At 51.5% G+C, this 25,467-nt stretch overlaps 2 protein-coding genes and 1 long non-coding RNA gene across 10 annotated transcripts in view; 2 read left to right on the top strand and 1 right to left on the bottom strand.

The window, feature by feature from the left end:
- NOD2 (nucleotide binding oligomerization domain containing 2) overlaps positions 1–7,319 on the bottom strand; it is a 30,296-nt gene extending 22,977 nt beyond the window's left edge. For 3 of the 7 annotated variants that reach the window (XR_014256636.1, XM_082436858.1, XM_082436859.1), the window contains exon 1: positions 909–2,241. Coding sequence is in view for 6 of the 7 variants with exons in the window: in XM_082436858.1 (XP_082292984.1) it covers positions 909–1,367 (459 nt within the window). In the remaining variant the exon portion in view is untranslated. The other 4 variants (XM_082436855.1, XM_082436854.1, XM_082436857.1 and 1 more) reach the window with 4 other exon arrangements.
- Positions 1–25,467, top strand: part of LOC309648989 — a 1,142,769-nt gene that overhangs the window by 981,653 nt on the left and 135,649 nt on the right. The window lies entirely within an intron of this gene.
- On the top strand, positions 12,194–24,316 carry SNX20 (sorting nexin 20). Of its 2 annotated transcripts, XM_082438936.1 has the most exons (4): positions 12,194–14,749; positions 17,083–17,221; positions 18,694–18,845; positions 20,119–24,316. In XM_082438936.1, the coding sequence occupies exons 2-4, from the start codon at positions 17,092–17,094 to the stop codon at positions 20,785–20,787; spliced, it is 951 nt and encodes a 316-aa protein (XP_082295062.1). In that variant the 5' UTR covers positions 12,194–14,749; positions 17,083–17,091; the 3' UTR covers positions 20,788–24,316. The 2 variants fall into 2 exon arrangements, with proteins under 2 accessions (XP_082295062.1, XP_082295063.1); XM_082438937.1 differs by lacking the exon at positions 12,194–14,749 and having other exon boundaries at positions 16,930–17,221.

The following is a 25,467-nucleotide window of genomic DNA, read 5'->3' as shown; positions in this document are numbered from 1 at the left end:
CCTGGCACGTAGTAGGCATCAAAATAGATTCTGGATGAATAAATTAATGATGAATGAATTAGTCAAAGCACTGTGTCCAGCACTGGCCCTCTCATGAACTACTGTGAGCTTTTTCAAACCACTTTTCTGGGACCCAAATTTCCCAATCCATAAAGTGAGGTGTTAATGACTGTTCCGTCTGCATCACGGGAGGCCTGAGGTTCACTATTTTGGGGAAAATAAAACAAAGAGTTTCAAAAATACCCAAAAGACACTCTTCTGTTCTTGTGGAATGTCACATTCAGAGGCAGTTATCCCAACTCCAAATGTCTGTGATCTAATGCAATTTCATATTAGAAATCCTATGTGGGCATTTAAACTATATTAGTACATAGAATGCTATATTCATTATTAAACACAGATTTAATTTAATGAATTTTTATCATCTGTTGAGCTGTTAATTTAAAGCAGACAGCATTAAAAGCGTACAAGTACAGAATATCACTGATAACAGAATTGACCGTAGCCAACGGTAATGTTAATGAGTGCTTACTACGTGCTAGACACCGTTCTAAGAGTTACGTAGCTCACCTCATTGAATTCTCCCATCTGTGTTTCCCAGATGAGGAATCTGAGACAGGAGAGATGAAGGATGGTGAGTTTCCATAGAGAAGCCTAAAGTCACAGGCCTTGAGCCTGCATCGTCCTGACTCCAGAATCCAAGATGCTCGCCACCATATAACACTGCCTCTCATCAGAAGTGGCATGATACCAAAAATCCAGAGCAACTTTCACCTGCTTGGCTACTACCCTTAAAGGGGAAGCGCCACGACCCATGTCTCCCCACAGGGCTGACTTCACAAACCAGTTTCGGTAACTAAGCACGCTTTTCCTTTGAATTCTGATGAGCCAAGAGGGAAGAGCCTTACCCGCTGGGATGACGTGAAGATGGGCCGCCTGATTTCATCACATTCGTACTGGCTGATGAAACCCCGCGCCTGTGTCAGGTCCAGCACACCCTCCACGTGGCCGTAGAGTCTCCTGACGATGGCTGGCCGGTGACTCTGCAGGTCACGGGCTGGGTGGGGTGAGTGGGGCTCCCAGCAGCCGGGAAGCTCGGGGGGCTGTCTGTCAGCCTGGGTCTCCTGCACAGCCGCAGTGAGTAGTTCACAGCCCCAAGCACCCTTATTCCAGACAGTGTCCAGGAGGCGCCTGGCCAAGTGGGAGACAGGCTGGCCCAAGAGGCTGAGCCCCTCGTAGTCCTCCCAGGAGAGCACTTCCCAGGAAAGCAGCCAGTCCAGAACGCTCTCAAAGCCCTCCAGGGACCCCGAGACCAGCAGCTCCACCAGCTGGCTCCTCTGTGCCTGGAAGGCGTCCTGCGTGTACATTTCACAATCTGGGGAGGAGAATGAGGTCCAGTGCAGGACTTCTCAGGAAGCAGGCGGGCGGCAGTGGAGAGAGCAAGTCAGCCCCACCCTGAGACCAAGACGGCCACAGTTCTACCCTCAGACATTACCAATGCAAGCTCCCCATTGTATGGATGTACAAACTGAGGCCCAGAGAAGGCAAGAAACTGGCTCGAGGTCCCACAGAGGGTTTGAAGCAGCCAGGAGTTAAATCAAGGCCCCTGGCTCCCACATCCATGCTTCATCCCTGCTTTAAGAAGTTTTAAAAGGCTTGACTTAATATTAGGAGCAATGTCTCCCAAGGGATCAGGGAATCAATTCTCTCTGAGGCCATATGAGAGGGCCCTAACATGCTGGTTGGATTCAGGCTACCGCAGCTCTCTTTTCAACAATGGCTAACATTTATTAACCGCATACAATGTGCCAAGCACTATTCTAAGTGCTTTCATTAACCCTCCCAACCACTCTGAAGTGGGTACTAGGATCAGCCCCATTATACAGGTGAAGAAACTGAGGCACAGAGAGACCTGAGTACAACTGAGGCTTGTCCAAGGATACAAGGTAGATGAGGTAGAGCTAGGATTTGAACCCAAGCAGTGCAACTCCAGAAGGCATGTCTTTAATTCCCTTATATTTGGGTTCCCCACAGGGGTCCAAGCCCAGGCCCGTGTAGGTAACCCACTGCTACCGCCAGGGACAGACCCAGAACATTGCTATAAAGATGCCAACCCAGGTGAAGCGAAACTCATGGTACAAACTAAGACGTTTCAAAGCTTATGGTTGCACTGACCCCAGTCCACTGCCCCCTCCCCAAATGCCCAGGCCCTCACCACCCCCCAACTCCCTTCCACCACACACTATGTGCCGTCACCTCTGTCGATGGCTTGCTCTGGGCTCAGCCTTCAGACTCTGGGTCCTGGGAATCTGTGGGGAAGCGATCTCACGGAGCTTCAGGCCCTGGGAGTGTCCCCATGCGGCAGAGAAAATCTCTCAGCAGGGTCCCTTCTGCGACAGTCACAGAATCCAGGGCCGTAAGCTGGGGCAGTGCCCACAGAAAATGAAAGTGAAAGGAGGTAGGCATGAAAAAAGAAGAGGAACGCCAGCTTCTTTCTACAAAAAAGGGACATTCCAGGATACTCAAAGGAGCAGATGCCAAGGGTCTTGGAAAGTCTGTGTATTTCCTATTGGTTGTTTATGCGTCTAACTCCCTTCTTGGCCCAAGTGGAAGCCTGGGTTTTACTCATCCTGGCGTCACTAAGCTTGGCACGGGGCTGGGCCAAGGGGAAGTACAGTGGGAACGTTCATGAATCAAAAATCCACTGAGGGAGGGGGTGGGGCTGGAACGTTCTGCGCCTGTCCTCATATGCCATCCAAAGTAAGGGAAAGGAGAAATCACCAGCTCGGAATGCTGCCAACACCTAGGCTGGAAGCCTTGCGCTGGCCAGATGAGGAAACTGAGGCAGCGAGGTTACCCATGTGTCTGGCAGCTTGGGAGGGAGGGCATCCTCAGTGCGGAGGCCACAGTAAACCAGAAAGGAAAATAGTTCTCTCTGGCCAAGCAGGCCTCCTTCTTGCGCCCACTGCCAAGCAGAGGAGTCAAGAGGGTAGAGGTGGGGAAAGGGGAGAGGAGAGAACAGGACAGGGTAGGAAGAGCTCTGGGCTTGACCCTAGATTGGTTCTCAGCCCCATCACCACCCCTGCCCAGGTCCTGGGGAAAAGAACTACCACCCACCCTTCCAGAAACAGCCCAGAAATGGGGTCAGCACTCTCTTGCCGACCCAATGCCTGGAGGGCATGTGTGCAGCCAGAAATTAAAGAAGTTGGAGTTAAGTTGAGACAGGACATTCTCTGCCCCTTTTACTCAGAGGATGCCTAAGGACGGACAGCTGCTCTTTCCTCAGCATCGGGAGAGCCTGGACCACCCTCCCTGCCCCGTCAAAGATCATTAGGCTTAGAGTAGGCATGGCCAAGTCATCTGCAGGCAGGCCTTGAGCAGGAAGGCAAGGCTGAGTGGCACAGGACTGGCAGGTCTAGATTTGCCCACAGACCCCATCTCTCTCCCAGGGAAACCCCCGAAAAGATGGGCAGAAGCCAGAGGTGGCCAACCAGCTGTGAAGAACTACACAATTCTCAGCAGTTCTGGCACAAAGCCTTCTCCCTCCACCATTAGCTGCACTGAGAGACCCCACCAAGCCCAGTGATCTCTGACACACCCGTAGACATGCTAGGCCACAAGTGGACAAGCTACAAGTAAGCAGGGGCCCTTCCCAAACACTCCGAGTCTGGGTCAGCCGATGGATGCTTGAGCCACACATATCCAACTCGTGATGTCAGGGCACCTGGAGAAAGAGGCAGGCCCAAGCCAGAAGGTTTGCTGCTCCATCTTCCCACCAGTACCTGGAAAGTCCCAACTCTGTCCTGGCCTTCTTCCAGAAACCTCAGAGGTGGGAGAATCCCCAAGGACCAATCTGGCCAGCATCCTGTCTCTAAGAAGGCATTGTTCTTTCTCATCTTAAACATCCAGGGCAGAGGACCTGGCCTGTTGCTGTCCTCACTAACCAGCACAGGAAGTTCCTGATTATATTTAACCAAAGTTTTTCCCGCTTCCGTTTAAATTGGGAATGGGAGAAAACAGATGTCCATTCATCACCTATCTCATAAAAACGGTCCCTAAAATCCTACCTCTTGCCCCTTTACTCCCTGCTCAGCCTTCCCCTCTTCAGACTAAATCAGCCTCTCTCTGTTGCCTTTTCTTCTCTGCTTCAATTACTGCAACTTTGGAGTCATTGTAGTCTTTTCTAGAGGAAGATGAGGTCTGTGCAAAGAAAAGGTCACTTCCTTGCAGAAACAGAGGGTCAAGTGGAATGGGTAACCCACGTGGGCCCCCCCTTATCCCCAAGCCCAGGCCAAGCCCTGACATCTCCTTCCCTCCTGAGACACAGCCAGTCTGGTTTCTCTGGAGCCCTGAGCCAGTTGATTTCCTTAAGTGCTGAAATCTCAGCCTGCTGGGCCACTGCAGACAGAAGAGAGGGAGGCCCCGGAAGCTCAACCTAACTGTCCTTCTCTCAGCTGGGGCCACGCCCCTGCTGGGGCAGTGGACCCATCCCTCTCACTTCCCGCGGCATCCTCCATTCTTGCCCCCTTCACCGGGCTTCTCTCTGGGAGAGCAGTTCTCACCAGCACATACACATACTATAATTTCTCCACCCGACCCCATTTCTCTGCCCCCTTCACAGCAGGACTCCTTAGCTGTTGTCTATACTGCTGTCCTCAAGTTCTCCCCTCCTATCCCCTCCGATCGTGTCCCCTTTGGCCCCCAGCTACTTCTGTCATGGTCACCAGTGACTTCCAGGTTGCTGGATTCTCAGCCCTCACCTCGCTGGCTCTGCCAAAGGCATCTGTCATAATCACTCCCTCTTTCCTCCTTGAAGCACCTGCCTCATTGCCTTCCAGAACACCCCAACTCTCTGATTTTTCCTCCCATCTCACTGGCCACTCTTTCTGTCTCCTTGGCTAGTTCCTAATGCTGGGAGCCCCAGAACTCCCTGGTGGGACCTCTTTTCTCTGTATCACTCTCTCCCTAAGTGAGCTTACCTGCTGTTATGGCTTTAAATACCAGCTATATGGTGATGATGCCCCACATTTTATTTCCAGCTCCAACCTCCCCACTAAACTTTTCCAACTGCCTAATGGACATCTTCATGTGGATGCCCAATGGGCATCTCAAACTTCACAAGCACAAAGCCAAACTCCAGCTCTTCCCCCTAAACAGGTCCCATCTCAGCCGATGGCAGCTCTAAACTTCAAGATGCTCAGCCCCAAAACTTCCAAGTCACCTCTGACTCCACCTTTCTCTCACATCTCAAATTCTATCACCCCCTGCCTTCAAAATATATCCCAAATCTGAAAATCTGATATTTTTTCATCGCCTCTATGCCATAGGTAACAAGCCCCCACGGTCTCTACCCAGAATGACAGCAGTGTTCCCCTCACTGGTCCCCCACCCTTCTGCATTCACCTCCCTGCATTCTCTCTCCCGTCCACAGCCAGATGAACCTAATAACCTCTAGGTAAGAGCAGGTGACGCCTCTTCTCAAAGACCTCCAGTGGCTCCCAGTGCACTTAGAGTGAAAACCAAAGCCCTCGCAGTGGCCGTCAAGACCCCATGCAATGGATCCCCACCTCCCCACCCCTTATGTCTCTGCACTCATTTCCTACTAATCCTTCACTGGCTTCTCACCTACCCTGCTCCAGCCACGCTTGTTCCTAGAACAAGCCAGACCTGCTCCCACATGTCATGCTTCTGCCCGAGGACCTTTGCACATGCTCTTCCCTCTGTGGGTGCACTGTCCTTTCCCCCAGTTATTCACATAGCTCCCCCCTCGCCTCCTTCAAGTCATTGCTCGGTGGTCACCATCTCAGAGATGCCCTCCCTGACTAAGCTATATAAAACCACAATACCCCCAGCCCAATACCTCATCCCCTTTGCCTGCTTTATTAGTCTCCATAGCACTTCTTACCACCTGACAAAGCTTGTATTTACTTATTGGACTGCTGTCCAACTCCCTTCTAGAAAACCAACCCCATGAGGGCAGGGGATTTTGTCTGATTTTTTCATTGCTATATCCCCAGTGTCTCATGCAGGGCACTGATCAAGATTGTGTGAATGAATAAAAGAATGAATTTACTCTGCATGGTTCCAGGAGGCAGAAGTGGAGCCAAGGGGTGGAATCTGCAAGTCACAGATTTTGACCAAATGAAGCCGGAGCTGCAGGCCACTGAACAGCGCTTCATAAGGAATGAGCTTCCCATCACTGAGCGTATGCAACAGAGGGATCCTGCTGGGTGGGAGGTCAGTAGGCTAGATGGGGTCCCTTTCTGCCTCAGATCTCAGAGTGCCAATTGGCTGAGGGGATCTGAGTAACCAACCAACTTAGGGGCAGAGTGGTTGGAACAGGAGAGCAGAAGCAACCAGAATGTCACTCTGGTCTTCACCAAGGGGTCAGGAGACGGGTGACATGGCAGGCTTCTCCCCTCTATGGAACAAGGACCCTGTGGCCAGGGAACAGCCCATGGGGAGATGGAGCCCACCACAGGGAGGAGACTAAGAGCTCCAAAAGAGAGAGAGAAGCAAGAACAAACTCAGAACCAAGGGTCCAGCTGTGGGAGGCCTCCCTGGAGGGGATGGAGAGAGGCTTGTGAGTTTGCTGCAAAGCAAGTAGGACCAGATGGCTGTTGCTCAACATTAGGAGCGAAGGAGAGGATGAACAGCACAAAGGCTGTGATGCCGGCAGGCCCTGGTGGGGGCGGGTCTGGGCAGGGATGGGATGCAGAATGGGCAGGGGTCTCCACACCCACCACGGGGGAGGAGGAGGAGGTAGGAGACCCCCATGACCGTTACAAGGCCACAGGCAGGGTTAGAGATCATCCAGGCACTCTCATTTATACCCACCCATACACAAGTAAGGTGAAAATGGGGACACTGAGGGAGAGAGGAGGGGACTGAACAGAGAGTAGCTCCCGCTCAGACCTGAAGCCTGGCCTCCTCATTCCCAGGCCGGCCCGGTGCGTCGAAACTTCATCCTGCATGTTCTGCCCCCACAAACCCCTCGATCCCCAAATCACGGTCTCTCTCCAGACCTCAGAGGCTCCTGGGGCAGAAGTTCCGCCCACTCTCCCAAACCTCCTCATCGTTTGTAGTCACAGCCCACCAGGAGGCTCCCCAACCTCGAAACACCCCCTTTCCGTCTAGACCCCGGGACTCCTGAAGGGGAAACCGAGGCAGCCCCATCCTAAGGCTGGCGGCCTGGACCGTTCGGAAGTCAGGTGTTCCAGTCCCGGGAGCGGGATCCTCGGCACCTGCCGCCCCCGCGCGGGGCTCACGACCACTCACCCCCGGCGCCCCGATTCCTCCCCGCAGCTTGAGTCTTGACTCCCCGGCTCAGCTCCAGCCTGGGCTGCGCGGGCACTCGGGCCCCGGCCCCGCCCCCGACGTGCCCCGCCCCCACTGCCCACCCTCTGCCTGGCAGCCCCGCCCCTCCCGAGAGAGCCAGCCGGACCGTGGGCGGCGGAGCAGGCAGGGCAGAAGCAGGCTGGACGGCCGGTGCCGCGTGACCCGGGCCAAGTATGTCATCCTTCCTGAGCCACCTTTCAACCGGAGGGAATCGAAGAGTCTCTCAGGACAAGTCCCCCATCCAACACACACACACACACACAAACACACACACACATTCACACACACACACACACACACACACACACACACGGAGATATCCTGTGAATTGAAAAGCTAGGAAAGCTGTTGGGGTCAGTATTACCCAACGCACCCTTTGAGGGTCAGGAAGTTCATAGTCATCTAAAGCCTTACTATTGTGAAGTCCCAGGACGGAGCTCTCTGGAGTGTGATGGTTCCGTGTTAGGTAACAGTGGACAGGGCATTTAAACTTCCTCTTTCTACATTTTTCTTTCAATTCTTCTAAGTTGAGGCAAGCCAGCTCAGTTTAGTACTAATAGGGCTTGAACACCTCTCTAACACTGCCTAGTCTACTTGGCTCTGTGACATTATCTAACTAGAATTCACCAGCACTGTTTTGTTTACATTAGATTTATTTTATTCTATGATTTCTTATTCCTGGCAATTGCTGGTTTTTCGTTGAAGGTATTAATATAAACATTCCTTCTAAAACATTTGTAATTGGAGGCTTCCCTGGTGGCACAGTGGTTAAGAATCTGCTTGCCAAGGCAGGGGACATGGGTTCGAGCCCTGGTCCAGAAAGATCCCACATGCCGCGGAGCAACTAAGCCCGTGCACCACAACTACTGAGCCTGCGCTCTAGAGCCCGTGAGCCACAACTACTGAGCCCGCATGCTGCAACTCCCGAAGCCCATGTGCCTAGAGCCCATGCTCCGCAACAAGAGAAGCCACTGCAATGAGAAGCCGGCATACCGCAACAAAGAGCAGCCCCCGCTCGCCACATCTAGAGAAAGCCTGCATGCAGCAGCGAAGACCCAACACAGCCAAAAATAAATAAATTAAATAAAAATAAATTAAAAAAAAAACATTTGTACTTGGAAAATTTTAAATGTAAAGTCAATTTCAAGGAAAAAAACTGACATTGACATAGTGCTTTACAGATACTCATTTAATCCTACCTACAGGATATTGACTCTCTTTACCCTAATTTGTAGAGGAAGAAACTGAGGCACAGAAAAGTTAATTACTTTATCCAAGTCATGACAGCAGAGCCGAGATTTGCCCCCCAGATGTCTGACATCAAAGTTCATGCTCAAACCACTACCCCACACTGCCTCCAGGTAAATACCTGCACTGCTGGTGCACATTTGGTTGAGGCTGGGAAATGCTGTGTTAGAGGCACTGAATCTAACCCCAGGAAAATCATTCCAGATGGTGTACAGATCCGTCTACAAGGATGTTCACCACCATCTTATCTGTAACAGCAAAAACCTGGAAGCCTCCTGAATGCCCAATAATAGCAGATTACTTAAGAAAAGTAACAGAGCAACTGAACCTGGAAAACTTACCCGATTCATCTTCTCTTATACTCCACACCCAACCTGAGAGCAAATTTGTCAACCTGACCTTCAAAACATATTCAGAATGCAGCCACTTCTTACCATAGCCACTATTACTACTTGGGTCCAAATCACTGTCATCTCTCACCTGGCAAGAAAGCCCAGCCATTCCCCATGATTCTAACTAGTCTCTCCTCAACCTCACACTGAGCAGCAGTCTCCATGCTGGTCCCCTGCTCCAAGCAGCCCACTCTGCTCCAAGCAGCCCACCCACCCACCAGTGTCCAAACCATTCTACAGCCAGGCCCACATGATGCACTAGTGTCCTTATAGCTCTTGGTCCTCCCACCTCTGTGCTTTGCTCACTCTGGCCCTCAGTGGGAGGCAACAGGTTGAATAGCATAGACTTTGGACTCTAGCGAACTTGGATTTGAATCCCAGATCTCTATACCTTTGGGCCAGTTATTTAACCTTGGCCTCAGTTTCCCTAACAGCTAAGTGGTGCTGACAATTCACTTAGATCTTGTCGTGAGGAGTACAAATATAGAACTTGGCACAGAGTAAGCCCTGAACTCTGTATAATATGAATGTTATTTATTGAATACTTACTATATGCCAGGCACTGTACTCTCATCCCTCACATGAGCCTCTTTATGGAATAGGTACTATTCTTTGCCCCCACTCTTTTGAGATGAAGAGACAGGTTCCAAGAGGTAAATAATTTTCCTAAGATGACTCAGCTACAGGATGGTGGAGCTGTTAATCAAGCCCACATCTTTCTTTCACTCCTTTTGTTGGGATTTACCTATCCTTCAGTGCCCACCTCCCTCCAGGGAGCTTTCCACTGTCCCCACGGAAGTCTCCAGTCCTCTGAGCTACCAAGGAGCAGCCTGCCTGTGCTCTTGTTTGCTCTCAGCCTGAATGGTGTTCTGTTTCAGTTCATGCTCCATGTGTCCATCCTGTTTTCCCACCAGACTGTGAGCCCTTGAGGGCTTGAGACATTCCTTCACCATTGCTGGACCTCCACCTCTGGCCCAGTGCCTGGCCCAAGTTTGTTGAGTGACTTATTAAAAGAGAGACAATGCACGAGGGAAAGGCACAGTAGAGAAGGCAGCTTTTTACTGAGCTGCCTCAAACCTGAGGAACCCAATGTACCTGGGGCTTTTGGACAGCCTCTGGTCTTACCCATCCCCATCTCAAGACCAGACCCACATTTTGTCCCCTCCCCCCACCTCCAGCCCTAACCAACTCCAAGCTCATCAGTGAATCAGGTGGGTTTTGCTGAAGATCAGACACCCAACAAATCCAGCTCCCCTGATGGGTGGGCCTCCTCTTCTGCAGACCCCTTACTGTGTCTCCTCTCTTCTCCCCCTCCCCCATATGGTTTCTAGAATCACCTTCAGTTTCTCAAACCCTTCCCTTCTAGCCCCAAGCTTACAAATTCTACTTCAGCAAAACAGAATATTCCACCAGCTGAACTTACTGTCTTCGAAAAACAGTTTCTCAATCCTCTGTCATTAGTTCACTCAAAGCCAGCTCACATCACCCTTCTTTTCAGATTAGAAAAAGGCGTCCCCTTTACCTGAGGGAACACAGGAGCCAGCTTGGAAAAGCAGAGTGAGGGCTGGATTTCAGCCCCACTCCTGCCCTCCTGAGGCGCTCTGGGCAGGGCACAAACCTTCAAACTACGTGCAATGGCCCTAAACTCCCATGCAAACTCATCAAAGCCTTTACCTAAGCAAACAGAGCCCCCAGGAACACAAGATGTTTGTGTCCTGCTGATAATTAAAGTTAGATTTTCTCCACATTTTAGCCATGAATTCTTACACAGATCAGAAGGACTGACAGAGCTTGTGTGAGGCCCAGGAAGGGCTGAGGTGTTTCCCCAGCCTGCAGTACAGAAATAGAAACCCACACCCCAGTCCCACACCCCCGGCCCACCCGTCGCTCTGCTATGTCTCAGTATAACCACATCGGTGCCCCACAGCGCACTCTGTCTGTGGCCCTAATTTTAAAACCCTGCAGTATTAAGAACTTTAGAGATTTTTTAAAAGCTAATGTTTGTATACCCAGCTATGGGAAAACAAGATTGACATGACCGGGTTTTGCATCACCTACTTACGAACAAACACCTCCCCAGTTTGGGTTTTCTTTGCCAGACACGTGGAGGCACGCCTGTGATCAATCAATTCTTACTGAATTTCTCAAAAGTGGTGTTTCGGTGTTGGAGTCCCAAGCTTGTCAGACATCCAGAGCAGCAGTGAGTGGTAGTTTACAGTATTGTTATCTGCCCAGTGTGGAATGCTTTGGTGCTGGGAGGATCCTTAACTTAATCTCATGTTGCAATTAAGGAAACTGACATTCAGAGAGGGCAGTGGCCTGCCCAGGTCCCACAGTGAGTCAGGGCTGATCTGGAGTCACAGCCCGATCTCCACTTCTCTGCGTTCGCCCACTCATTCATTCATTCACACAGTTACCGAGCACCCACTAGGTGGCAGGCGCTGCGGTGGGTACTGGGGACAGAACGCTGCCGCAGACCAAGTCCCCGTGATCAAGGCATTCCAGACGGGCACTAAACAAGTAAACAAATAAGCAAAACAATGATAGTTCTTGATGGGGGGTCAAGGAGGGCTGCAAAAAGTAGAGACAATCGAGCTGCACCCTGAGGATGAGAAAGAAAAGAGCTTGTCATGGAAGGAAGCGAGAGCAGGACATTGATGGCTGAAGGAATTGCAAGCGCAAAGGCTGTGAAGCACATTTGAGGAACAGAAAGCAGTCCGGATGGCCGGTGTGTGGTAAGTGATGCCGGGAAGGGTGCGAATGAGGTTAAGAAGGGGGCAACCAGCAGATTACGGAGGCCTCAGCGGGGGGGCTGGGTTTACTCGGAATGCGGGGGGAGGCCAATGAAGGGTCCAAGCAGGGTGAATTCTAGGGAAGACACCTAGACTCTGACATGCCAGCACTTCCCTTCCTGAGTTCCCAAGGCCCCTTGGTGTCCCCTTTGGCTTCAGTAGTGCAGTGGGGGGATGTCCATTCCTGTCCCACACCCCCCCCCATGACAGCGGAGCCCTGTCTGTCCTTGTAGACACATAGAGGTCCTCTGCCACCTCGAGCCCTGTCCTTCAGAGAAAAGCCAACACCCGGCAGCTGGCCAAGTGTGGCCTCTCCTGGTTACTCTGGTCCAGCTAGTTCCTTCCTATGCAGGCCAGACGCTCCTGCGCATCTGGGGGTTTCCAAAAAGCATCTCCCACCCTGAGAAGAGGAAGCAGTGGCTTCTACACACTCTTCCCCATGGTTGCTGGTTGTGGGTGGGAGGCACACAGGGCTGCAGAGAAGGGCTCAGAGTCTACACTGGTATCTCGCAGGTTCCAGGCCCAGGACAGGACTCAGAGAGGAGGAGAGACGGAGTTCCAGCCTCCCTCTATACAGAGCCTGCATCTCCACGCCACACCAGGTGTTCTATGGGGCAGTGCAAGGTGGAGGTGAATGAGATATGGCCCCTGCACCCCAGGGGCTCATCAGCTAGCAGGCCAGAGGCACACTACTGATGGCCCTTCCCCTAGAGCTAAACAGACCCTGACATGTGTGGATACTCTTTTTATAACAGGGATGGCACTGCCAAGCAGTGGGATTGGATGGCCATTTCAATAAATAAGGCCAGTAGGTGAACATGACATGTGGGGAAAAAACATGGACCTCCTACCTCACACCATACACAAAAATCTACTTACTCTAAGGGCATTATACTGACGCAAGTAAGAAAGGCAAACTAGAAAGGTTTGCAGAATAACAAGAATTGCGCGCCCTTGTACAGCGCTTACTAGGTACCAACATCGCCCTAAGTGCTTTGAGCATCTTAACTCATCTTAAGCCTCACAGTGGCCTGTGAAGTTGTTGCAGAAAGAACGATAAAGGAGTAATGTCCATGGTCTTACGGTATGACACCAGCTATGAAAGAAAAGATTGATACAGTTGAATGCTTTAAAGTTGGCAACTTCTATTTATCAAAAGAACCCATTAGAAGAGAGTATAAATGCAAACCATAGGATGGGAAAGATATTATTGAGGAGCACATATACCCACATGAATACATAAAGAACACCTACAAACCATGAAGAAAATAAGCCAATGAGAAAAATGAGCAATGGACTTGAACAGACCCTTCACCAAAAAGGATATAAGGATGGCAAATAAGCCCATGAAAAGATGCTCAACATCACTAGTCACTAGGGAAATGCAACTTAAAACCATGACGAGGGCTTCTCTGGTGGCGCAGTGGTTAGGAATCCGCCTGCCAATGCAGGGGACACGGGTTTGAGCCCTGGTTCAGGAAGATCCCACATGCTGCAGAGCAGCTAGGCCCGTGCGCCACAACTACTGACCCTGCGCTCTAGAGCCGGTGCTCCATGACGAGAGAGGCCACCGCAATGACAGGCTCGCGCACGGCAATGAAGAGTAGCCCCCCGCTCACCGCAACTAAAAAAAGAAAGCCCACGCGCAGCCACGAGGACCCAACACAGCCAAAAATAAATAAATAAATTAAAAAAAAAAAAACCATGACGAGATACCACTACACACCCACTGGAATGGCTGAAATAAAAAATATTGACCATATCAAGTGTAGGGGAGGATGCAGAACTTCTAGAGCCTTCATACACTGCTGGTGGGATTGCAAAATGACACAACCACTCAGGAAAAGTGTTTGGCATGACTGAGTACAGTTGAAGCTATTCATACTCTGAGACCCAGTAAGTTCGCTTCAGATAAATGTGTGCATTGGATGAATGTGTAAGAATATTCCCAGCAGCACTGATCATGATGGCCCAAACTAGCAACAACCCAAATGTGCACCAATAGACAAAAAAAAAGGTAAGTACTGATATATTCAAATAATGTAGCAACACAGCAGTAAAAATGAAAAAGCTTTAGCTACACACAAAAAAATTGATAAATCTTATTCACATAAATGTTGAATGAAAGAAGCAAAGCACCAAAGTATACAAACAGTATGTGTGGCTCAATTAATATAAAACTCAAAAATGAATAAAATGAAACTATTGTTTTGGGGTCTGTTAGTAGGTGATAAATTACAAAGAAAAGCAAAGACTTAATCCCCATCAAAATCAGGACCGGGGAGGGGAGGAATCATAGCTGGGGAGAGATACATGGTAGACTTCTTGGGGGGGCGGGGGGAGCTGGGAGGTTTTATTTTTTGTCTTGTTCCAGCCTCCTGCACTCCAGACCACAATACGGTTGGCTACAAATCATGCAACTGCCCAGAGGTTTGGCTTCCCTGGTACTTTCTGTCTGGCATGTGGGATGCAGCTTCCGCCAGAGGAAGGCACTCTGAGTCTACCCGCCCCCAATCCGGCCCTGGCTCTGCATCCCACCAGCTCTCTGCTCCAAGCCTCAGTTTCCCCATCTGTCCTTAGAGCAGGATGGCCCCCATCATGCCTAGCTCACTAGGGTAGGATAATGAACATTAAAGAGCTTTGGGAACTAATGTCCAAAATGCCAGAGATTGTCAAGGACCCTGAGGGTCAGACAGGCTGATGTGGGAACTGAGATCCAGGCCCGCCCTGCCCTGCCAGGTCTGGCCCAGCAGGGCAGCCTCTGACTGTCTGTTAGTTGAGTTCACTACCATCTTTCATCAGCCAATCGGCTGGGGCAACCAGGAGCGGGTCACACAGCTTATTTCCTGTTTTCATACAGGGAACTTAGCAAAGTGGCAGCCACTGGCCTGCTCGCCCAGAGCTTGGAACAGAGAGCTGAAGGGGACCATGTGACGTCCCTCCTGGACCCCTGGACACGCACAGGACCAGAGACCTCAGGTCAGTGTCTGATCCCAAGCTCAGTGGGCCTCTGCCCGCCTGTGGCCTGAGCCCCCTCCTCCTGTAACCGTCCCTCGGTACCCCTTGGGGGCAGGGTGGCAGGGAGAAGGGCTGGTGACAGATACGCAGGACTCCCCTCAGTGCATTGGGGCAGAGCGGGGGGCAGCTCCTCGACCCTCCATCTCCTCAATTCCTTTTGAAGTGCCAGAAGCTTCTCCAACCTCTCTTGAGCCTGAGGAATAATCCACCAAACCTGTGTTTCTCAAAAAGTGGTGCCAGGGAACGCCTGTCTCAGCATAGCCCTCGGGACCGGTGCAAAAGGCAGAATCCAGGGCTCACCCCAGGACCTGCTAGATGGGACTCTCTGATGTTGGGAGCAGGAAATCTGCCCCTCGGCACCTCCACCTCCACCCCCGCCCCTGAGGAAGTTCTGATATATGCTCACATTTGGGAGTGTGCCCATCCAATGTCTAGGATCTTCTGTCTCCTAGGTTGGACCAGGGTGCTTTACTCTGCTGGAGTTTCACCCCTGATGGAATGTCCCCTCCTGCCCCCTCAGAGAGGTAGCATGGGCTCTGAAGGGGGCCCTGTGTGCCCATCAGAAGAAGGCTGGACATGGCAGGCATCCCTTAGAGGGAGAAGTGATGTTCAGGGCACCTGGGAAGGAAGGAGCAAGGGTGACTGCTCCCGGAGCTGGATGGTGGAGGGGCTGGGCAGCTGCTGTCCGCTGGGCCAAGGACAGGCCCCCAAGCTAGGAGTACCAACACTTGTCATATTTTGTTGTAAAGCCTAGAAATCTTTGCTCTGTGGGGTGTAGAGATGGGAGGGAAGGGCTCACAGAACACCATGTACAGCTGTCCCCAAAGAGCTTTTGTAGTCACAGGATTGCTTTCCCCATTGCACAGATGGGGAAACTGAGGACTAGAGACTCCCCTTTCTCCTTAAGGGGAGAAAGCTATATGGTACTCAAGCGCGTGCAGCCCTGGTCCAGCCATGCCCTGCTCTGTGCCTCGGTTTCCCATCTGTATAGGATGAGGCTGGACAGAGGGTCCCTGAGAACCACCCACTGGACACCAGCACAGAGCCCCCTGGAGAATGCCCCAGGGTTCCTTTCACCTGACACAGCAAGAGCACATTAAGAAGGAGGTCAGGTCACTTGCGCCCTTCTTATTTTGAATTTCTGTGCCTAAATGGTACCCCAGCTACTCGCTCCATCTGAGCAGATGTTTTCATTGGCCCTTTTTCTAATTTGTCTCAGACATTTTAACTTGTATTCCAACTCACATCTTAATTCAGCCATTTATTTCTCAAATATTTCCTAGAGCATCTATCACGGGTCAAGTACTAATAAAAGGGACTAAGACGGTGTGTGGTATGTGCGCAGCCCCGATCTGGCACTTCGCACGGTGTGCCTGACTTAACATTCACACCAGCCTCGTGAAGGTTGTCGTGCCCCTTTTGTAGGAAACTGAGGCTCAGAGAAGTTAAATAACTTCCAGGCACCAGCTCATCTTGTTCACTTACCTGGGTCACAGACAGAGTTATGCATAAACTGAACCCCAGGACTCCTGCTGCCCACCCTCCCCTGAGTACCAGGGAGAGGATTCTGAAGTCAGACCAGCCTGCGTTTGTGCCCTGCCCACCATTTCCCAGCTCTTGATCCTGGGCAGCTCAAAATCTCAGTTCTTTTACCATAAAATGGAGACGAAAAGCTCCTACCACGCACAGATTCAGACGAAGTGAGAGAGTGGGCGTTGAGTGCAGGGTGTGCGGCCTGCCCACCAGCCACGTGACCTCGGGCTAAACCTCGGTTTCCTTATCTGTTATTGGAGTCATGATAGATTATCGTGGGTGTCAAATCAGATAGTGGGTGTGAAGAGCCTGCGTGTATATGAAGTGGATATAACAAGTTGTTAGTAAATGTTTGCTTAAAGATAAAGAGAGAGAAAAGGGAAGGATACATACCAGCCTCCTTGCTTTGGACACTGAGATTTTATTTACACATGTAATATGAAATGAAATATTGGCTTTTCTGGACAAGCCAGCAACTTTCTCTCAAGTAATCATTAAGCTACTACCTTTGCTTAAAGTCACCTCATTTAAAGTTCAGAGCAACTCGATAATACAAGGATCCTAACTATAAAAGAAGGTTCTGCTCAGCCTTGGTGTGATCGGTCCAGCAAAAGGCCAGGCCCAGGCTCAGCATCTGGCAGTTGGGCGGATGGCTAGGTGGGCACTGGAGGGCTCAGCAGTGGGGACTATGGGCACCCCAGGACCCACCAGGAACCCCAACACAAGTGGGCACTCACTGTTCTCTCTTGTTTTCCTCGCAGCCTTGGAGCATGGCAAGTCCCAAGCACGCCAGGAGCCCTGGATGGACAAGACCCATATCCCAGTGCATGGCAGGGACCAAACCGAAAGCATCAGCCCCTGGCCCAGACCTCCCACGTCCAGGACCTGAAGAGCACTTAGGTGGGCTTGAGGTTTGGGGCTTGGTCGGGGGGATAGGTGTTTGAAGACATTTGAAATACAAATGTGCATACTTCAATGGATGCCATGAGAAACAGGGCAGCTCACTTAACTTGTGTTATCCCAAAGTAGACACTGAGACAGGGATTTGGTACAAGTGGTTTATCCAGGAGACAATGCCAGGAGATATGGCAGGGGAGTGGGAAACCGAGGAAAGGAAGGGCAGGAAACCTGTACGGGATGTCGATGAAAAGATTACCACTGTGGGCAACTAGGGCTCAGTCCCAACGGGGGTCGTGTGGGAGACCGTATGGAGCACACCTTAGAGCTGTACCATCCCAGAGGCGAGGAGGCCAGGCTGCTGTCCCCTGGTCCCATCCTCCATTGGCCGAGGTATGCTCCACAACATGCTGCAATGGCCCAAGAAAGCCCTCAGGGGGAGAGTCCTAGGTGCTTCCGATAGAAGCCAGTGGGATGTTCCAAAACAGTCAATGCCAGTGAGGGGGCATGGCCGGGCACTGACAGTGTCTGCTATATAGCGCCAGCTCCTGGAGCAAACGTCTGCCATATGCATGCAACCCTTCAAGATGTGCTGGCTGACCGCCTGCTCTGTTCCTGGCCCTATGCAGGCACTGGGGAAGCAGGAACAATCAAACACCGTGCTGGCCTTCAAGCTTAGTAAGGAAACGGATCTGTAGAAAATAACGTAAGATGCCATGGAAAAGGCACAGGGACAAGGTGGGAGGCTCTTATTCTAACACCAAAGGGCAGTTGAAATGATATATGGGTTGGGTCTTGAAAGACACATTGGAGAAGGGCTCCTGGGACACATGTCCCTTGAAATAAAATGTACAGTGGTTTGTGAATTTGGGGGGAGGAAGGATTCTAATCTTTGCCAAGATTCTCAGAATGGCCTAGGGCTCAAGTGAGGTTTAAGAAACACTGTTACTTTTTGAGGCAGGGAAAGAGGAGGATGGCATTTGAGGCAGAAGAAGTGGCATGTGCAAGAAAAAGCAGGGAGTGTGGGAAATGAGATGAGAGAGGAAGGGCCGGCCAAGCTGAACCTGGAGCCCAGCATCCTCAAAGCTCCCCCCATCATCCGCTGGTGTGCGCTCCGCCGACAGTAGGGAGGGTGGAAACCAACCAGCCACATCCCTGCTCTGCAGGAGCATGGGGTTTCACAACAGCCAGAAGTGGACGATGTACCACAAACACACTGCATTTCCCAACCAAGAAGCCTCTTGGGGATGCTGGGCTGTCCCAGGTTGCCCACGGCGAGATGGATTCAGCCAGGTTGGGTGTAGGGGTCTGATTGATGACCGACTGGGCCTATCCAAGGTGGGATGGAGGAGGGGGATATTCACAGCGCTTCCAGATTCCCACGGCTCATCCCAGACAGACCCAGCCATCTCCCCAAGCCCTTGCCCCCAAAGCGCACTGACCTGTGCTAGTCCTTAAGCGCGTGGTCCTTCCAGATGCCCACGGCAGCCAGAGCTCCAACTCCAGCATGACCACGCGGGAGCTGCAGGAGTACTGGCGGACCCAGAAACGCTGCTGGAAGCACGTCAAACTGCTCTTCGAGATCGCTTCCGCCCACATCGAGGAGGGGAGAGTCTCCAGGTTTGTGGTAAGCAGAGACCAAAAAGTGATGGCGTGCCTTCACGGCCTCCTTCCTGGCCCTGGGCAAGGCTGGTGGCACCTCAGTCTCCTTGACCAGAAGATGGATTGACACACTTTAACTCACAGAGGTCTTCTGGCAAAAAATGGTCCAAAAGTGAGATTTCACGCTCAGCACCGTGAGGACTGGAGAGTCAAGGTGCCTCAGCCTAAGAAGCAAACGGCCCAGTTTAATTCCATGTTACCCAGTATTATCATCTGTGTCCCCTCTTCATTGTTTTTGATACCCTCATATCATTTTTATTATGTACCTCATTTTTTCTTTAAAGTGGATCACTTTTTAAAAACACTGAATAGATTTATTTCAAAGGGAAATACCTTAAATGGAAAACCAGTATCACACAGCATAAGAAAAGGTCATTATAAAAATAAATACAAGGAAAGCTCAGGGTTGTTATTAAATTCTAGCTGGTTACCACGGCTGGTGGAAAGCTGGGCTTGGGGCTGTTTTCTTTGGGATGGGATTTCAGCCTATGTTGGGGGAGAGGTTGATGACTATGGAAGAGCCACACAGCCTTTCTTTGCCCCCCACCATTCCCCAAATGGGAGTGGAGTACTAATAATAGCTGACCCTGAGTGCTGACTGCACGTCATGGTTTCAATGCATTAACTCATTTGATCCTCACCCAGTGAGGCAGGCTACTATCCTCATTCTCTGGATGAGAAAACGGAAGCTCAGAGAGGTTAAAGTACCTACCTAAAACCACACAGCTAGACCGTGGTGGGCTGGAATTATAACCCAGGCAGTCTGTGTCCTTAATCAGCATTCTCTTGAAAGAGAAGAGAAAAGAATAGTTTTCTTACTTGTAACATCACTGCCAGTATATCACCTAAAACCATCTCCCAGGAGTTCCACACCTGGAAAACACAGATCTTATTAATCCAAGCCTCCCAGTTCAGGAACCTGAGGCCCAGTTTTGACCACGTAAAACCAAGAACGCGCCAGGCCCCCCGCACGGCATATTCCTGTGCGTCCTTTCTGCCCCAGGATGCCTCCGCGTCGCTGTGTTTGTTTGTTATTCTCCGGTTGACTCTTGTCACCATTCGCTGTTATAGCTCAGCCAATGCTGATGGCAATTTAAACCAGAATTGCAGATAACCATCACCCATTTCCAGGGTATGCTTTAAATGATGGTCATCATTATTTTATTTCCCGGGCTCTCTCTGTCAGTTCAAACCCTCCGTGAGGGTGTAGTCAAAGGCCATCTCTCTTTGCACCGCAGATGTACCAAATCGTCGTCATCCAGACGGGGAGTTTTGACAGCAACAAAGCCATCCTGGAACGGCGTTATTCAGACTTCGAGATGCTCCAGAAGAAACTCCTAAAGACCTTCCGGGAAGAGATCGAAGATGTCGTCTTCCCCAAAAAGCACCTGATGGGGAACTTCACCCCGGAGATGATCTCCGAGCGCAAGCTGGCCCTCAAAGAGTACCTAAGCCTGCTCTACGCCATCCGCTGCGTGCGCCGCTCACGCGAGTTCATCGATTTCCTCACGCGGCCCGAGCTGAAGGAGGCCTTCGGCTGCCTGCGCGCGGGGCAGTACACCAAGGCCCTGGACATCCTGGTGCGCACCGTGCCGCTACAGGAGAAGCTGGCGTCCCACTGCCCCGTGATGGTGGTGCCATCCCTGTGCGCCATGCTGGTGTGCCACCGCGACCTGGAGCGCCCCGCCGAGGCCTTCGCCGCCGGGGAGAGGGCTCTGCAGTGCCTGCAGGCCCGGGAGGGCCACCGTTACTACGCCCCGCTGCTGGACGCCATGGCCCGCCTGGCCTACGCGCTGGGCAAGGACTTTGTGTCCCTGCAGAAGAGACTGGAGGAGAACCAGCTCCGGAAGCCCGCCTCCCGGGGCTTCACCCTGAAGGAACTCACCGTCCAAGAGTATCTGTACTGAGCCGCTCCCGCAGGAAGCTGGAGAATTGGGGATCACCATGGCTTGTGGGCTTTTGGGGGTTGATTCTGAGCGGGAAGAGCCACTTTGGGCTCTAGCTTGTGGGATGACTTTGAAGAAGCCCCTCCTCTGGTCCTCCGTTTCCCCATCTATGTTGAGCAGAGATGCTTCCGGGCATCCTTGGAAGCCTCTGCTTGTGTCCTGCGTCCCCCTGATGCCAGACCCACTTCGTCTCAAAACCACAAACCCAGCTGCCAAAACACTGGAGAGTCATATCAACCTCACTGGTGTTTCTGTAGGTAGCTGGAGGAGAGGTTTAAACTGCACATCACAGACAGAGCTTAATCCATTTCCTCACAGACATCTCTCTGTAGCTGCCCTGAGTCTTTCCTCTTTGTTCCTCCCCACTCAACCTTGCTGGCGAATATTCCCACCTATTATCCTAAGTATTCTAGCTCTTCCCTGTTAGGTGTAGGTCCAACTCAGCAAAACAAAAGGTCACCTACTGCTCCTCAAGGCCAGCTTTGTCCCCAGGATGAACCATATGTCATCCTTTGAAGGGTGAGAGGATCCTGGGCTAGAACCAGCAATCATTGCCTGGGGTTGGTTTTCACGTGTAAGGCAACTGTCCCTTGAATGGCCTTTCTGGATTACGTAGACATAGCCCTGACGGGAGGTGGGACCTCTGGGCAGAAGAGATTGAATGCTCGACACCTCCCCATCTGAAGGACAATGGATTGGGATGCCCTTAACCGAAGTCTGCTGTCAGACCCCCAAGTGAAGTGGATTCTGGACCAATGACCTGGGTTCAGCACAGGGAGTTGATGGTACAGGCTGGTTTGGACCCCATATGCCCATCAGGCTAGTAGTCCCTGAAGACCTAAACCACGTGGCTGAGGTTATTATCGGGGTGAGGCTGTAACTTGGGAACCTTAACCTGGGGCACCACACTGGCCTGAGCCAAGATCTAGCTCAGCAAAGAGCAGTGAACGAGCATTCACTGAACTACACCGAATGTATTCAACAGCAACGCCACGTGGCAACACCTGGAGTGGCCCAACCAGGCTCCTTCCTGGAGGTTAGACACAGACTGACACCTTCAGGAAAAGAAAGTTTTCAAGTATCTCAATTTACTCCAGGAGAAGGACACTTTAAGTGGGAGAGATTGGATTTCTTGGAAATCTGGGCAGGTGGATAATTAAAGTGTTAAATGGAAAAATAAAAAGAGCTGCAATTCTTTTGTAATAGTAAAGGAGATCATATTGATTTTACAAGTTTTTTCATCAAATATAAAATGCTACTGTCGGGCTTCCCTGGTGGCGCAGTGGTTGAGAGTCTGCCTGCCAATGCAGGGGACACGGGCTCGAGCCCTGGTCTGGGAGGATCCCACATGCCACGGAGCGATTGGGCCCATGGGCCACAGCTGCTGAGCCTGCGCGTCTGGAGCCTGTGCTCCGCAGCAAGAGAGGCCGCGATAGTGAGAGACCCGCTCACCGCGATGAAGAGTGGCCCCCGCTTGCCACAGCTGGAGAAAGCCCTCGCACGGAAGCGAAGACCCAACACAGCCAAAAATAAAAATAAATAAATAAATAAATAAATTTATTAAAAAAAAAATGCTACTGTCAACTGTTAGATGCACCAAATATTCACTAAGAAAGAAAAAAATGCCCAACATGGGGAGTTTAGTAGGAGTTTCCAGCAAAAAGCTGGGAGAGCAAAGAGTTAGCTCCCAATGTAATGGTCCACGTAGAATAAACCTGCTTTGTAGAAAGGGACAGTGAGGAAAGGCATGACTCAAATTTGACACTGAGTGGAGAGTGCGGACTCTAGAATTTGAACTGCAAACTGGTACTCAGCCAGGTTTGGGGTCTAAACACACACCGTGTGGTCCAAAATCCTCAAGCTGAGATGTCATGGTAAAGAGGTTTCAGATGCAGGTGTTTCAGGTACCTTGCACCACAGATGCAAATTCTCTCTGATGGAAGTCAACATAGATCCAGGCCAATAGAGAGGAAGATGCCATTGACTTCAGAGGTGCTGAAGTGTAAGGGGTAGAGGGTGACTGTGCATCTGAAAATCACATATATATGGTGTACATGTGTGTGGTGTCGAGACAGAGGAAAAAACCTTATGCGAGGAAAAAGGGACCTAAGAAATCATGTGGGGGAGTTTCCCATCAGTATCCTTAAAGAAGGGCTGGGTACCACAGAGTAAGGAAAAGGACTTACTCTGGCTTCTGAAAAGGGCCCACCCACAAAGCACAGCTTCAGGCCTCCCACGTTGTCTCCTCCTGGTGATGCTAGATGCTGCCCCCCCAGTTCTTCTGATGGCCTTGGCCTGTGGGTCCACTGGTGTTTCTTCGGGCCACACACACTGTGCCTTCATCCACTCCGGGTGTCCGACGGCCTCTCCCCCTGACATCTCCCTTTGCTGCAGAAGTCTAAGACCCACTCATTTCTTGGGTTCCTGGAACAAGTCCTTGAATTCCTCAACCCCCTCCTCCAGGAAGCTTTCCTTGTGACCCACTGTGACCCCACCAGGGTACCCCACTTCCCTGTTTGCCTGGACCCTCTCCCACCCCACGGTACTGCTAAGTCTTTCTTTCCAGGGAACCCTGGGAGTGGTGGCAGCTGGGATTGGACCCTTTTCTCCTGACTTCTCAAAAGTTGAGCCCACAGGACAGGTGAGGGGCACTTGCCCTCAATGCTCAGGGTGGAGCCCCGGACCAGAAGCATCTGTGTCACCTGGAGCTTATGAGACATGCAGAATTTCAGGCTCCACCCTAGACCTTCTGAACCAGAATCTGCATGTTAACAAGATTCCCTCACCCACCTTCTCCTTCCCCCACGAAGGTGATTCCTCTGTACGCAGGTTAAAATTTGAGAAGCCCCATGTTGAATTGACTCGACGGTGGCCTTGATGAAAATCATCCACAGAGCCTGGGCAGTCTGCCATCTGGGTTCCTCCCTGCCCCACCTCCTCCCAGCCCAGACCCTCGCCGGTACACATGCTCCAGCCCAGGGCCCCAGCAGCTCTTGGTGGGAACACCATGCCATCCACACCCACACCCGGGAACCTGCTCTGGGCACTTGGCCCCAGAGCCTGAGGGGGACCCGTTCACATGAAGGTGTGCTCCAGCAGCCTCTGGCTCCTGCTGGATGTGACACAGAGCCAAAGGTCTCCCTTTGGACGGGATTTGTCATCCTTATGAGACCCCATGCCTGGGATGCTGGCAGGTCTCTTACCCCCAAGCCAGGATGGGGAAACGGTTACTACCAGGGGCTCCCCAGCATTTATGGAGCCCTACTGTGTGTCTAGGGCTTCTCTGATTACTGGCAGTCCAGCTCTGCCCACAAGATATTCTTATCCCATTTAACAGACAAGGACACAGACACCCTGAGAGGTTAAGTGACTTGTCCAAGGTCACACAGCCAACAACAGGTAAAGCAGGAGATTAAGTGCAGGCCTGTGTCACCCCCAGCCTGTGCTTTCCTCCCTGAGCCCCACATTGGAGGACTGGGAAGAGAAGGTTGCAGATATGTCCCTGGGAAGAGAAGGTTGCAGATATGTCCCTGAGGATATGTCCCTTCAAGGTACTTTCACTCCTCTCTGTTTACAGGTGGGGAAACTGAGACCTGGAGAAGGGGCTCTCTCCAGGTCACGTGGTGAGACAGGGACAGCTCCAGGACTGGGGTGTCCACATCAAAGTGATATGGTATGGCAGGCTGGGCAGACAGAATAATCCCAGGTTGAGATTCCAAGAGGCCACTGGGGGTCACCCGGCTGGACCTGGGGGGCGCAGGATGAGTACTGAGGCCTGAGCCAGGGCGGCTAGCCTGCTAGCCAGGGGGCTCTGTTCAGGGTGGGCTCTGGCCCCATTGCCTACATTCCCTTAGCTCAGCAATGGTCTCCTAGCTGTAACTCTGCTTTGGAGCAGCAAATCCAGCTCCAGTTCCACTTGCTGGGGACAGGAAGCTCCCACCGTGTCCCCAGCCAGACCCTCCTGGGCTCCTCCAGAGAGTCCCGTCCTCCTGCAGCTGCCTTCCCAGAATCCTCCCTGGGGGGCCCAACAGCACTGCCATCTGTTCTAGCATCCACTAGCCATCTTCCTTCTGGCGGTCTCCTTTTACTCATGTAAATGTATTTGAAAAAGAAACTTCCTATTACAACCCTCCATGGAAAATCAGATTCACCTGCTATAATGAGAAGGTAGCTATAAAAATAAGCACAATGCAACCTCTCGCTGTTATTACACCTCCGCGGCCTTTGTCTAGACAGGCCTTGAGTCTGAGGCCACCAGATGTCCTCTGTTAAAAGAGACAGAGCCAAGCCTTAGAGACGTGTTAGCACCACGTTGAGACTGCTCTCTGATTTACTCAGAAGGAATGGAAAATACTGCAAAGGGAAATAAGCTTCTGACCGCATGGCCTGGATCATCCGATGTTCTCTGTGCGTTGTCTCAGACTAGTTGGGGCCTTGCTCCCTCTCCTTGGCCCCATGGCCCTGGTCCCCCCCGTCCCATGCCCTGTATCAGCCCTGCTTGATCAGTCATGTGCTTGGTTTCGGCTTTGGCTGACATCCTTGGTTTTCCTCATCCCACCTGGGAGGTGGCACCCAGGCTCCAGCTCTGGGCTTCAACACCCTGACATCAGGTAAGACCCACAAATGGAGGGAGAGTTCTGG

This window comes from Balaenoptera physalus (genome assembly GCF_965194825.1).
Source record: "Balaenoptera physalus genome assembly, chromosome: 19".
Taxonomy (NCBI): Eukaryota; Metazoa; Chordata; class Mammalia; order Artiodactyla; family Balaenopteridae; genus Balaenoptera; species Balaenoptera physalus.
Note: the sequence above shows the minus strand (reverse complement) of the source record. Positions and strands in the feature narration are given on the sequence as shown.